The following is a 13,229-nucleotide window of genomic DNA, read 5'->3' as shown; positions in this document are numbered from 1 at the left end:
TCATGGTTCATTATCTTCCCATAATTTCTTTAGTTCATCAGCAGTGAAAGGCACTATAATTTCTGCTGGGTCTATGCCTGCTAGTTGACGAAGTCTCAGCTTGCCTTTTATAATTAACTCAGAGACTTTTTCCACATAAGTTTTCAGTTTCTTACTTGGTTTATATGGTAAAAAGATCCATTCCAAAATAATATCATCTCTCTGCATTAAAATTCCTGTATGAGAAATTTTTGATGGTAGTATGACGAGAATACAATCGAGCTCTGGATTCACCCTGTCCACATGTGCCTGTTGTATTTTCTCCTCAATCATTGTCAGTTCCTTTTCTGCTTCAGCTGTTAATTCTCTGGGACTGTTTAAATCTTTATCACCATCCAAGGTTTTGTTCAAATGAATTATTAGATCAGGTGTTATTCCAATAGCTGGTCGTAGACTGGAAATGTCTCCTAACAGTCTTTGAAAGTCATTAAGAGTCCGTAGGCGATCTCTCCTAATTTGTGCTTTTTGTGTCTTAATTTTTTGCAAACCTATTTTATAACCTAAATAATTAACAGAATCTCCCTTCTGAATCTTTTCAGGAGCGATTTGCAATCCCCATTTAGGTAAAAGTATCTTTATTTCTTCAAACAGTCTGTTCAAGGTATCCATGTTTGAATCGGATAACAAAATGTCGTCCATGTAATGGTATACTATAGATTTGGGAAATTTCTTGCGTATTATTTGCAAAGGTTGGTTCACAAAATATTGGCACAGAGGGGCTATTTAACGTACCCTGGGGGAGGACGGCCCAATGGTACCTCCTCGAAGGTTGAGAATTGTTATAAGTAGGCACTGTGAAGGCAAGTTTTTCTCTATCTTCTTTTTGCAAAGGTATAGTGAAAAAACAATCCTTTAAATCATTAACTATGAGAGGCCATCCTTTTGGTAATAAAGAGGGCAAAGGAATTCCAGATAGCAGAGGGCCCATAGGTTGAATAACCTTGTTGATGGCCCTGAGATCTGTCACCATTCTCCATTTACCTGATTTTTTTCTTAACCACAAATACAGGAGAATTCCAAGGGCTGGTAGATTCTTCTGTATGTCCAGCATCTAATTGTTCTTGTACCAGCTGTTCTAAAGCCTGTAACTTTTCCTCAGCTAAAGGCCATTGCTTTGTCCATATTGGTTTCTCAGTCAACCATTTTAGAGGCAAGGCTGTTGGTATCTCTGAAGGGACATCAATTGCTTGTTCTTGCACAGCCCGAATGGCCGGTTTTCTCCATTTGTAATATCTTTTAATATTATTCTCAGAAATATAGGCTCTAGAAGTAGCAGGAATGTTAATTTGGGTATTCCATTGTTGTAATAGGTCACGACCCCATAAATTCATTGCATGTGGTTTCCTAATTGTCCTGACGAGGCATGTTCTCTGCAGAAACTGGAAATGACTGAACCATGTTTGCCATGGGGGCCTGTGAGGCCCCCCCTCACGTTTCCCGTCTGTATCAGGTTGCCTTGTCTATCTCTTGTAGACCTGCATTCATTCGTCCAATGTCTGCCTTTTCCACATCTTCTACATAAACCTGAAGGCTGAGTCCTTCTATTTCTGTTATTTCTAGAAGATGCATTATTATTATTTCTGAAAATCCGTTGTTTACAATTCCTTTTCATATGACCCATTTTGCCACAATTAAAACATTTGGTATTCTGGTGTCTCCTTTTACCATTGGAAATTGCTTCTCCTACCTATGCTTCAGTGCCATAGTCAAATGTGCCAACATTCAGTGTATGCAAGATCCATTCATCCAAGCGCGCTGATCTGAACTTTAAAGGCCCCAAGATCTGTTTGCATTCCACATTTGCATTTTCGTAAGCCAAAGACTCAATCATTATACGTCTTGCTTCTGGGTCAGATATCCCTATTTGTACAGCCTTAGTTAATCTTTGTAAAAAGTCACTAAAGGGTTCTCTCTGACCCTGTTTAACTCTGACAAATGATTCCATTCTCTGTCCTGGCTCTTGTACCCTGTCCCAAGCCCTTAAGGCTGCTGTAGTACACATGGAGAGTGTGTTTTCATCCAAATTAGCTTGTTCCTGAGGGTCGGAAAAGAGCCCTTCACTTAGAATTTTATCTAGGGAAATGTCAATTACCTTCGCCTTTTCCTGCTGTTCTAAAAGTCTAGCCTCTTGCCTGAGTAAGCATTTCCATTTCAATTGCGGTCCACTCTCAAGGACCGCAGAGCTCAGCTGGAGCCAGTCCGAGGGGGTTGCTCTGCTTGTTGTGGCCCAAGATTTTAGCATCTCTTTAACAAAAGAGGCTTGCATCCCAAAAGTCATGACAGCCTGTTTAATTTCTTTGAGATCATTCATACGGACAGGCTCCCATGTATCCTCCTTGATGACCCTAGGGTTTCTGGAACCAATCACCTTTTCTGTTGTTATTATTGGAAAGGCATGTAGAGCTGTAGGTAGAGCTTTGTGGAAATTGTCCCAGAGGGATTTATCCACAGATGTAGTTAAAATTTGCCTTTCTACCCTTTGCTCTTCTTCATCAGAATTTAGAAATTCCTCAATCTTTTCAATTCTATTCACCATTGCCTTCTGCAATGTCTGAATGAATCTCCTGTCCAGAATTATGTTCCAAAGCCTTCATTGAGGATTCTAAAGTATGAAGTTTGTCTGTTAGAGATAACATGTCATCTTTGGACATAATTTTTACAGCATAAACCGTGCCTTCTTGTATTGACAATAAGCTTTAGACAAAATTCGATTGTCACATTCAGCAGTTTTGATTCTCTCTGTTAAGGTTTCAGTTCCTACAGAAAGGGACTGCTGGAACTTACGATCTAATTCAGCTGTTCCTTCTTCCATAGTAATGAATTTCTCCTTAACATCAGCCTGTACCTTTTCTTAATTTTGCTCAGTTAACCGAGTCATGTTAAACAAAGATCTGTTTTCTTCCTGGAGAACTTCAAACTGATTCTTGAGAAGATTGTTGTCATTCTCAATAGTTTTTAAACGTTCAACCTCTGCCTTAAGAGACTTTATAATTTTCCTATTGTCAAACCATATAGTGCTAAGGAAAATTACGAATCCTAGAAATATCCATAGATGTGGGGTGATAGACACCTCTTGTAAAATCTCCCTCATGGTACACTCAAAAAAGTTGTGAAAATCTAAAACAGTCACGTTCTCTGACATTTTATTTATAAAAGAAAAAATTCTTTTACCTGCAATGACCGGTTCCTGCCAGTGGTGGCAAAAGAGTCCACTTGAGTCCACGTGGCCTAAGTCTGAAATAAATGACTCAAAAACAAAAATTGGAGCAGACACCAGGCTGATAAGTAACAATTGGGCCAGAAAGGGAACAGAGAGAAAAGCCGCCAAAGTGAACAAATCAAAGGGACGCTGGCTTGTTTGAGCCGGCTCGCAGGGCTGCTGTCATGTGACCCGAGCGCCAGTGGAGGTGGGAGGGGAACAGAGACTGATCACGCTCTTACAGAGGCACTTGTGCCACTGTCAGGCAGGGCGGGGCCGGGGAGTGCTAATACTCCTTCCCGTTTGACTTTTTAGCAGGCACCAGGAAAGATTGAGTCTGTAGCTGTAGTCGGACCGGCAAGGCGGGGGGGGGGGGGGGGGGGGGGAGGTGCCACTGGGAGCAGTCGCCCCCAGGAGCCTCTGATTTGGGGCAGGTATCACAAAGCCCCCATGGGGCGGGCTCCAAATGTATCGGCGTAAACAAATGCAAGGCTGATATTAAAGAATATATACAGCTTTAATATTTAAATAAACTTACAGAACTGAGGTTCCTGCGCAGCCATTTCACAGGAGGCAGGAAAAAGGGACGAGCCGCCTCCCACGCCTATTTTATCTGTATGCATTCGCCCAAGGCAAACCCGCTCCCTAAAGGGGCTGGCTTAACTCTACAGTTCAGGAGATTTACTGCTTATGTCTTACTCTCAGGAAAAGTAACTGACCATCTACACACAGCCCAGAGGAAGACCAAACCTCCACTGGTGTCTCTGATAGGTATCAAGCCCCGATCTGATAATTTAGAGACTTGGGTCTTCTCTTTGTTTCAACTGCTTAGAGTAATAGGTGCAAACTTCAGATATAAAAGGCCCTCAGAGCTTACTACGTTTGGAAGAATGTTCTAATGGATCAAGGGCCACAAATTTCCCTTGTCTGTTTACACAGATTGCCTGGTTACTCTCTATGCCTGCAAGATTTTGGGTCTCCATAGCTGGGTCAGAACAAAGAGAGAGAACAGAAGCTGGAGCAGAAGCATCCCAGAAATTAGCAGAGATAGGAATATGAAGAAGAAGGAAAAGAAGGAGGAGGAGGGCTCACTTGTTCATGCCGGCCACCTGGCTAGCTTAGCCCTGAAATAACCACACAGAAATTGTATTAATTAAATCACTGCTTGGCCCATTAGCTCTAGCCTCTTATTGGTTAACTCTCACATCTTGATTCAACCCATTTCTATTCATCTGTGTATCGCCACGTGGCAGTGTCTTACTGGCAAAGATTCAGCATGTCTGACTCTGGCTGCTCCATAGTGTCTCTCCAATGCCACCCTTCTTTCTCCCAGCATTCAGTTCTGTCTTCCCTGCCTACCTAAGTTCTGCCCTATCAACAGGCCCAAAGAAGTTTCTTTATTAACCAATAAAAGCAACACAAAGACAGAAGGGCCTCCTTATGGTATAGAAGGAGGAGGAGGAGGAGAAGGAGGAGGAGAAGGAGGAGAAGAAGGAGGAGGAGGAAGAAGAAGAAGGTAGCAGAGAATTGGAATTGGAATTAGAATTAAGATAGAGAATTAGAGCTAAGAAATTATAGGCAGTTTAGACAGCAGAATTAGAACAGAGAACAATAAAGAGACATGGATGGAAAGAATATGTTATGATTTCTAAACCACCAGATTTTAGTTCTTTTCACTTATTATGGAGCCCTTCTTTTGAACCCTGAGAGGAAACCCTAGAGGCTGGATCTTTAAAGTTTCTGATGTATACCACCAGGCATTGAAGAGACAATAGAGGAATATATTTTGTGTGTCTTTGACATGGAATTCTTGTCCTTCTGTCCCTATTATTCTTTGGTTCAGTCTTTTCATGGTGTCCCAGAGTTCCTGGATGTTTTGTGTTATGACGTTGCTGGCTTTATTTTTTTTGACCAATGAACCTATTTTCTCTGTTGTCTCTTCAATGCCCGAGAGTCTCTCTTCCATCTCTTGTGCTCTGTTAGTGATGCTTCCCCCTGTAGCTCCTGTTTATTTACCCAGATTTTCCATTTCCAGAATTCAGTGTGTGTGTTTTTTTATTGTCTCTATTTCAATTTTCAAGTGTTGAAGTGTTGCCTTCACCTGTTCGTTTTTTCTTGACTCTTTTCCTTTTTTTTAAAAAAAGGATTTGTTAACTTCTTTCAATTTTTTTTGTCTTTTCTTTCATTTCTTTAAGGAATTTCTCATTTCCTCTTTAAGGGTCTTCATCATCTTCATTAAAGTTATTTTAAGGTTATTTTCTTCTGTTTCTTCTGCATTGGGATGTTCAGGCTCTGCTGTTGTAGACCCACTGGGCTCTTCTGGTGGTGCCACCTTGCTCTTTTTGTTGTAGAGTGTGTTCTTGCACTAGTGTCTACCCATCTCTTCCTCCAGTTAGTGCAGGTGGTGTCTGTGCCTCCAGGGTCAGCTCTTCATCCAATCTATTCTGGCAGTCTGTGCCTTCAGGGGCTACTCTTCAGGTAATTGGCGAAATTGGTGTCTGTGTCTCCAGGAGCCTCACTTCATGCAGTCTGTGCGGGAGGTGTGTGTGTCTCCAGGAGCTGCTCTTGTTCCAACCGGTGCTGGCGTCATCATCTGTTTCTCCAGGAGCCCCTGATGCCGTGGAGGATGGTTGGGGTTGGGGGGTGGAGCGGGACTTGTAGATTACAGGGTCAAATCTGGGGTGTTGTGTGGTGAGGTCTGCTCATAGGCACCTTGCCTGCTGACTTGATAGTGAGGCTGTAACAGCTCGGGAAGGGGCTTAGAGCCCCGGATTGGGGCTGACTAGGTGGGAGATCAGTCACTTACTACTTTGTACAATCATTTCAGGCAGCGTCTGTGTCTTTGGGAACCGCTGATGCTATAGGGGATGGTTGGGATTGGGGGTGGAGTGGGACTTGTAGATTGGGTCCAATGAGGGGTGGTGATGAGGAAGCCTGCCCCCAGGCACTTTGCTTGCTGACCAGCTAGTGAGACAGCAGTCTAGATATATAAGTTGTTTTATAGCAGATACCTGGAAACATTTTTGCTCAAAGCGTTTATTTTTATTCTGGGCTCACCAAAGACAGGATGAGACTTTAGCATCTCCATCTCTAGTGTATCTGTGGGAAACTTGGAAAGTGCATAGACAAATCAGAGACTGCAATTTGTAACTGCCTTTTTTCAAAAAACACTGTTTTAACCTGGATTGTTAAAATAACCTGAGCAACATTGGAGGAAATACCATTCCAGATCTTAAAGTATATTACGGAGCCATAGTAATGAAAACAATATGGCACTGTCACAAAAGCAGTCATATAGGTCATTGAACACAATTTAAGACCCAAGCATGAATACGTGATACTTTATATTAATGTTTGACAAAGATGCCAAAAACATAAACTGCAGAAAAGAAAGTATTTTCAACAGTGGTGCTTGGAAATTGGATGTTCACATGCAGAAGAATGAAATTAGACCTGTATCTATCCCCTTACATAAAATTCACTCCAAATGCATCAAGCCCTAAACGCAAAACAGTGAAAGGATAGGGGGGACCCTACCTGATGCAGGCGTAGGAAAGGGCTTTCTAGATAGGAGTCCACGCACTAGAATTAAGGTCAATGACTGACAAGTGGGACCTCATAACACTAAAAAGCTTTAGGACAGATAAAGGGACAGCCAGTCAGGTGAAGTGGAAGCCCACAGAATGGTTGAGAATCCTTGTCAGCTGGTCATCCACAGTGGCTTAATATCCTGAATATACAAAACCTCACAAAACCAAGAGCCTAGCCCAGCTGTCATCAGAGGGACTTCATCCAGCAACCGATGGAAACATACAGACACAGCCAAACATGAAGCAGAGCTCTGAAATCCTGCAGAAAAAGGGGAGGTAGGATTGTAGGAGCCACAGGGGTCAAGAACACTGCAAGAAAACCCAGAGAATCAACTAACCTGGGCTCATAGGAGCTCACAAATCCTGAATGGACAGTAGGGAGCCTGCGTGGGACTGACCTAGGCTCTCTGCATATATGTGACAGTTGTGTAGCCTGGTTCTCTTGTGGGACTCCTAACAGTAGGAACAGGGACTGTAACTATATTCGCTAACTTTTGGGACCCTATTCCTCATACTTTGGCACCTTTGCCCAGCCTTACTACAAGGGGAGGAGCTTAGTCTTACTGCAGCTTGATATTCCTTGTTTTGTTGATATCCACGGAATACCTGCCCTTTTCTGAAGGAAACACAGGAGGAGTGATGGGGCGCAGAGGGGAAATGGGGGGGATAAAACTGGGAGGAAAAGAGGGAGGAGAAACTGAGGTTAGGATGTAAAATAAATAAATAAATAAATTTAAAATAAAAATTAAAAACCCTCCCAAAACAAAAAACAAAACAAAACACCAAAACAATATAACCCATTTGAAAAATGGACCTAAGACCTGAGTAGAAAGTTCTCAAAAGAAGAAGAGAAAGAAAAAAAATCCTCCTAAGAAGTATCTCAGATCTATTTATCATCCTTAGTAATTAGGGAAATACAAATCAAAAACTCTGAGATTTCACCTTACCCCAATAAGAAGGATAAGATAACAGGACAACCTACAACAAGAGCTGGAGGGGATGAGGGAAAAGGGAGCATCCATTCCCTGTGCTGGGATTGCAAACTGGTGAAACCACTTAGAAATCAGCATGGGAAATTCTCGAGAAGCTAAGAATATGGCCCAGCTATACCAGCCCTTGGTGTATGACCGGAAGACATGACGTCCTACTCCACAGACCCTTGCTCAGCCATGTCCAATGCTGCTCTATTCTCAATGGCTGGGAAAAGGAAACAACCCAAATGACCTAGGAGTGACTTGTGGATGATGAAGCATTGAGTGAGGTCAGAAAGACTCGCAAAGACGGACCCTGCCTGTTCTCCCTCATCTGAACCTCCTAGCTCCAAATCTGCAGACGTGAGTGCATGGTCCAGGGCAGCTGCGGATCCAGGAAAGGAAAACAGGACGGGGGAGTCTGGGAGCAGTAGAGGGGCAGTGACAGGGTACAAGTGATCTGATGAGGGAGGTGGGAGGGGGGCTTCCTGGCAGCCGGAGCCAAGGAATGCCACAAAGTCACACTGCACAACAAACCTCACACAAGAGATCTGTTGGGAGGGAAAAAGCCAGGAGGGTGGTTGTCTCTGCTCAGGTGAGAAACAGCAGCAGACAGAACAGGGTGGAGCTTTCCAGGGTGGAGGTTGGTGGGATTTCACGTCCAGAGCTAGGGCTTTTTACTCTGTAGGGTGGGGCAGGGTCCAGCAGTCAGGGCAGTTAGTGTTCTGTGGGTGGAACCTGGCCGTTAGAGGTCCTTGCGGGAGTGGCCTGGCCATGTGGCTTGAGGAGCTTACACCCATTATAAGCTATTTGCCTAAAAAAGCTATAGTTCACGCAATTCTTTCTACAGACATTAGGGGACTTAATCTCCTACATACTCATGTGTTCTAGTCTCTATTAACGTAAGCAATCAGTGTCACAAAGGGCATAGGAGGAACAGTTTTAGCATTAAGTGCATACTCAGCAAAAGTTCTTCTGTTCATCAGTGGGGAAACAATTTTAGTTCTCTCAGTGTCCGTTTATCATCTACAGGATGTAGATCGTAATGTATACATCTCAAGGTTGCTTTAAGGTACACATGAAACAGCATTTTAAAGAGTTTTCATGCAGTACAAGCATAAATGATTGACATATTAAAAGGATTCAGAGGGTTGTAAGTCCATAAGTCCATTTTCTTTTCATGAGACACTTGCTAGAAGACTGAGGTCACTATCATGCAAAAGAAAACAATAACTTAGCGGCTGCAAAAGTTCAATCGAGTTTGCTTTAGTGTTCATCTTCCTCAAGCCCTATCCTCATGCTTCTTAAGCTTTAAAGATACAGAGGAAATGAAGTTGACGGACACCGTAGCAGAGGACTGTAGAACGAACTTGTGGAAGAAAAGAAAAACAGGAAGGAAAAATGAATTCAGAGCCCTTTATTGGCAAGCAGAGATCGGAAGGAAACACGACAGACATCTGAGTCACGGCGTTCCGTTCGGTTCCTGTCCCTAATAAAGAAATAAACAAAGCATCCCTTAGAACCTGGTCTAAACACATGGTTCAGAGTCACACGAAGAACAGACACTGGAAACTCTTTGTACAGTTCTCCACCTGGCGAACGCTGAGAAAAATAGGTTTTAAACTTTGATTTGTCCCTGTGCATAGAAAATGGAAAAGAAAGTCATATTCATTAGATACACTGATGTTATCAGCACAGTGTATCTGAATTAAAAACTTCAAGAAACGCCAAATAGTTGTTTTATGACTTTCTCATGAGAGCACCAATTGTTTATATCATATGTGCCAGGCTTCGACTGGTAGTTGTCCAATTATCTCATTAAATTTGTAGCAATTATATTGAAATAACACAACTCAGCAATTATTCAGAAAGAGCACAACCTAGAAAAAAATTCTTTCCAGGCTCAGTAGACAAGGCTCCCTAGGGGACAGAGCCACTAGAATGGTCTGCACCGTAGGGACTGACTGCAGTCCAATAATAGCTGGGTGCATGCGGCAGAGGCTGAGAACATACAGATGCTCATTCCTTGAGGCTGACTTCTCAGCAGTTGAAAAATTTGTACTAAAGTCCTTGAGGGTCCCTGGAGGTCCACTTGTCCTCTGTCTGTGTCCGCTGTCCATGTCCTCTCTCCTTGCCTATGTCAAGATTCTAAAGCAGCCATGCAAAGGTGGTGGCAGCAGCAGCCACAACAATAGAAATAACAGACATAGATGCAATATGGGATTCAGGCAGGCAAACTACACCCTTTCCTCAGACCTCTTTATGTCCAGGCTACATGTTGAAAGGTTCTGTCCTCTCTGAGGGATGGCCTCCCCTCAGCTAATCCCTTCTGGAAATACTTTCACGCCTCTGCCCAGACATACGTGTCTTAGCTGATTCTAGATTCTATTTGCATTGACAGTCAAGATTAGCCTCAACACTGGCTCCCTAGAACAGAAATATGTTCCTGTATTATTCTTTACTGGACAATAATTCATGTCACCAAGGCAAGAAATTGTGGGGTTCTGAATTTTACATTGGAAGTGACGGAAAACTAGTCCCTATTTCTGAACATGATGCTCAGTTATTTCCATCTTGAGCATCTCCCTCCATGTCTTTTATTCTTAGTTATTTGGAAAAAGGCAGGGTACAGATTAGCATTGTCTTAGGGTAACTGTTTTTCCTATGACTCTATGAAGAGCTGATTTGAACTCTTTGTTTCTTAAGCTGTAGATAACTGGGTTGAACAATGGTGTCAGGATAGTGTAGGACACCGATATCAGAGCATCCTGGCTTGAAGAGTAGTTGGACTTGGGCCGTAGGTAGATAAAAGAGGCACACCCGTAGTGGACTACGACCACAATGAGGTGAGACGCACAGGTGGAAAATGCTTTGTACCTCCCTAGTGTGGAAGGAAATTGGAGGATGGCAGAAATGATATGAATGTATGATGCCCAGATCAACAACAGAGGGATAACAAGGACCAACGCGCAGAGCAGGAAGATGGTAATCTGCGTAAAGTGGGCGTGGTGGCATGCCGACTTGAGAACAGGGGAGATGTCACAGAAAAAGTGATGGAGTTGGTTGGAAGCCTGGAAGGGCAGGTGAAACACCAAGGCTGTGATAACCTGTGCCACAGTGAAGCCGCAGACACAGGCAGCGGCTACCAGCCCCACACACACCCTGTGCCCCATGAGCACCGTGTAGCGTAGAGGATGGCAAATGGCCACGTAGCGATCATAACCCATGGCTGCCAGCAGGAAGGAGTGGGAACAGCCAAGGAAGAGGAAGGCGAACATTTGGATGGCACAGCCGAGGAACGAGATGCTCTTCTTCCGAGCCAGCAAGTCAACCAGCATCTTGGGCACAATGACAAAGGTGTAGCAGGTCTCTGAACAGGAGAGGACAGAGAGGAAGAAGTACATGGGGGTGTGAAGGGCTCTGACTAGCACGATGGTGGAGATAATCACGGCATTGGTGCTGAGGGTGAACAAATAGAGGAGCAGGAAGACAACGAAGAGCAGGAGCTGCAACTCAGCCAGAGGCGAGAAGCCGAGGAAGACAAACTCCTTCACCACAGTCCCATTCACACACTCCATGGAGGGCCTATCGGAGTTCATCCGGGCAGGGGGCGTTGAGGACCTATCAGAGTTCAGTCCGCGCAGGGTTGAGGACCTATCAGATCAGCGTTCAGTCCTGGCAGGAGGGGATGAGGACCTATCAGAGTTCAGTCCGGGCAGGGGGGGGGGGGGGGGGGATGAGGACGTCTCAGAGTTCAGTTGGGCAGGGGGGCAGGGAGGGGGATTAGGACCTGTCAGAGTTCAGTCCGGGCAGGGAGAGGGTGAGGGAAGTCCTTACACATTAGCAGAAGCACAGGAGGAGGACAGAGACACTGTATGTGCTCCCAGGTTTTACTTCTAGGTTTGTCATTTCTCTTCCTGTTGATCCTCGTAATGAAGATTTGAAGTCAAGCTGTTGTCTATCAGCTTTGGCGTCACAGTAGCTCTGGTAACACAGCCCCCGAGTTCCTAAGCTTCGCGCTAAATTGTACTTTTATCTTCATTCCACGGTTTGTGTTTGGATGCCTGGGCATGGCAGCATCCATCCCTTTGGCTAACTTGCACCCACACTCTTTGAAGGAAATCTTCTACAGCTACGAAACTAGCTCCCGAGATCGCCGTCCTTGTCTACGGCTCTCTCCTGAGATCGCCGTCCTTGTCTACGGCTCATGCAATGCTCACTGGCTTTCCATTTTCTGTGCATCTAAATTCCTACTGCTGGCTTTAATTTTCCAGTAACAGGTAGCTGCATATTCTCTGTTGTGTTTGCCTTGTTATTTTATTGTAGGAGCCGTAAATTCTGCCATCTGCTACTTTCATCACGGTGATCCTTTCTTCTGCATTTTTATTCTTCTCTAAAGTAAAATTCAGGCACATCTCTATTTATCCATCCCAAGACAGCATATTCTACCGATTCTTCAGTGCTTGTCTGAATCTCTTCTTCTTCAGCTAGAACCACAGGCTTTGGAGAGGGTTCTGGTCAAACTTTTACCACGTCCCCCCACCACCTCTAAGTCACTCTGTGACTGTCTTTCCTGTGTGTCTTCACCACTTTGTCTCCCTGACGGCAGATTAATCTTCTTGTATAGAAGATAATATAAATATAAAATTAAAATATAAGAAAATGTTATGCTACTCCCCTCATAAAAATTTTACTCCTGGTTACTGCATAGTTCAAAATCCTTACACATTTCAAAGTGTTTCCTTTGAGAAGGCAAAAGCTCAGCTACCACGCGGTTTTGAAGATGTGTACCTCACACGGCTGGAAAGAGGAGCGCTGTGCTTTCTTGCCTCTATTATTTGTTGAAGTTAGCATATTTATATTTTTATTTATAAGTGCTTTTTAGTTAGGTTTCATTCAAATCACATATTCACGAAAAAGTTTTGGTAATTTCTGATAAAAGTAATTGTTTCTTCCTTAGACTCATGTAAGGCATCGAATGAAAAACTTAATATGATGTTCCCTTGATTCTGAAACATTGTGTTGCCTTGCTTTCATAATGCTTCAATACATTTGTCCCCTTGAGAGAAAGATGTGAATCTGATAAATATTGAACTCAATTTTCCTGCATGTCTGGGACCACATTAGGCACTTAAGAGCTTCTCGTAATCCATTAACTATTCTGCAAGGCTTGGCTGTTGTCATTGGCCTCAGTTCTGGGTGGGCTCTTACCTAGAGTTGCAGCGTCCTCAGGGCTATTTCTTCTTGGGCGGAAGGATTGCTTACTATCATCATATTGTAAGGATTTCTGTGCCACGTGGCCTAGATGTCATCCATGCAAACCTTAAAGACAAATGTAGTTTAAAAATTAGAAAAGCTGGGTGGTGGTGGCACATGCCTTTAATCCCAGCACTCAGGAGGCAGAAGCAGGCGGATCTCTATGAGTTCAAT

General features: G+C 43.7%; 1 protein-coding gene across 1 annotated transcript; it reads right to left on the bottom strand.

The window, feature by feature from the left end:
• Nucleotides 1-10,432: 10,432 nt before the first annotated feature.
• On the bottom strand, nucleotides 10,433-11,377 carry LOC121455590 (olfactory receptor 10K2-like). The gene has a single exon (XM_041663195.1). It carries the CDS (start codon nucleotides 11,375-11,377, stop codon nucleotides 10,433-10,435), a length of 945 nt encoding a protein of 314 aa, XP_041519129.1.
• Nucleotides 11,378-13,229: the final 1,852 nt, after the last annotated feature.

The sequence above is a fragment of the Microtus oregoni genome, unplaced genomic scaffold (genome assembly GCF_018167655.1).
Source record: "Microtus oregoni isolate MIOR12 unplaced genomic scaffold, Mior012 000014F_ref0000157, whole genome shotgun sequence".
NCBI lineage: Eukaryota > Metazoa > Chordata > Mammalia > Rodentia > Cricetidae > Microtus > Microtus oregoni.
Note: the sequence above shows the minus strand (reverse complement) of the source record. Positions and strands in the feature narration are given on the sequence as shown.

Coding starts and splice junctions, on each gene's coding strand:
- LOC121455590 (XM_041663195.1), bottom strand. CDS start 11,377: ATGGAGTGTGTGAATGGGACTGTGGTGAAGGAGTTTGTCTTCCTCGGC.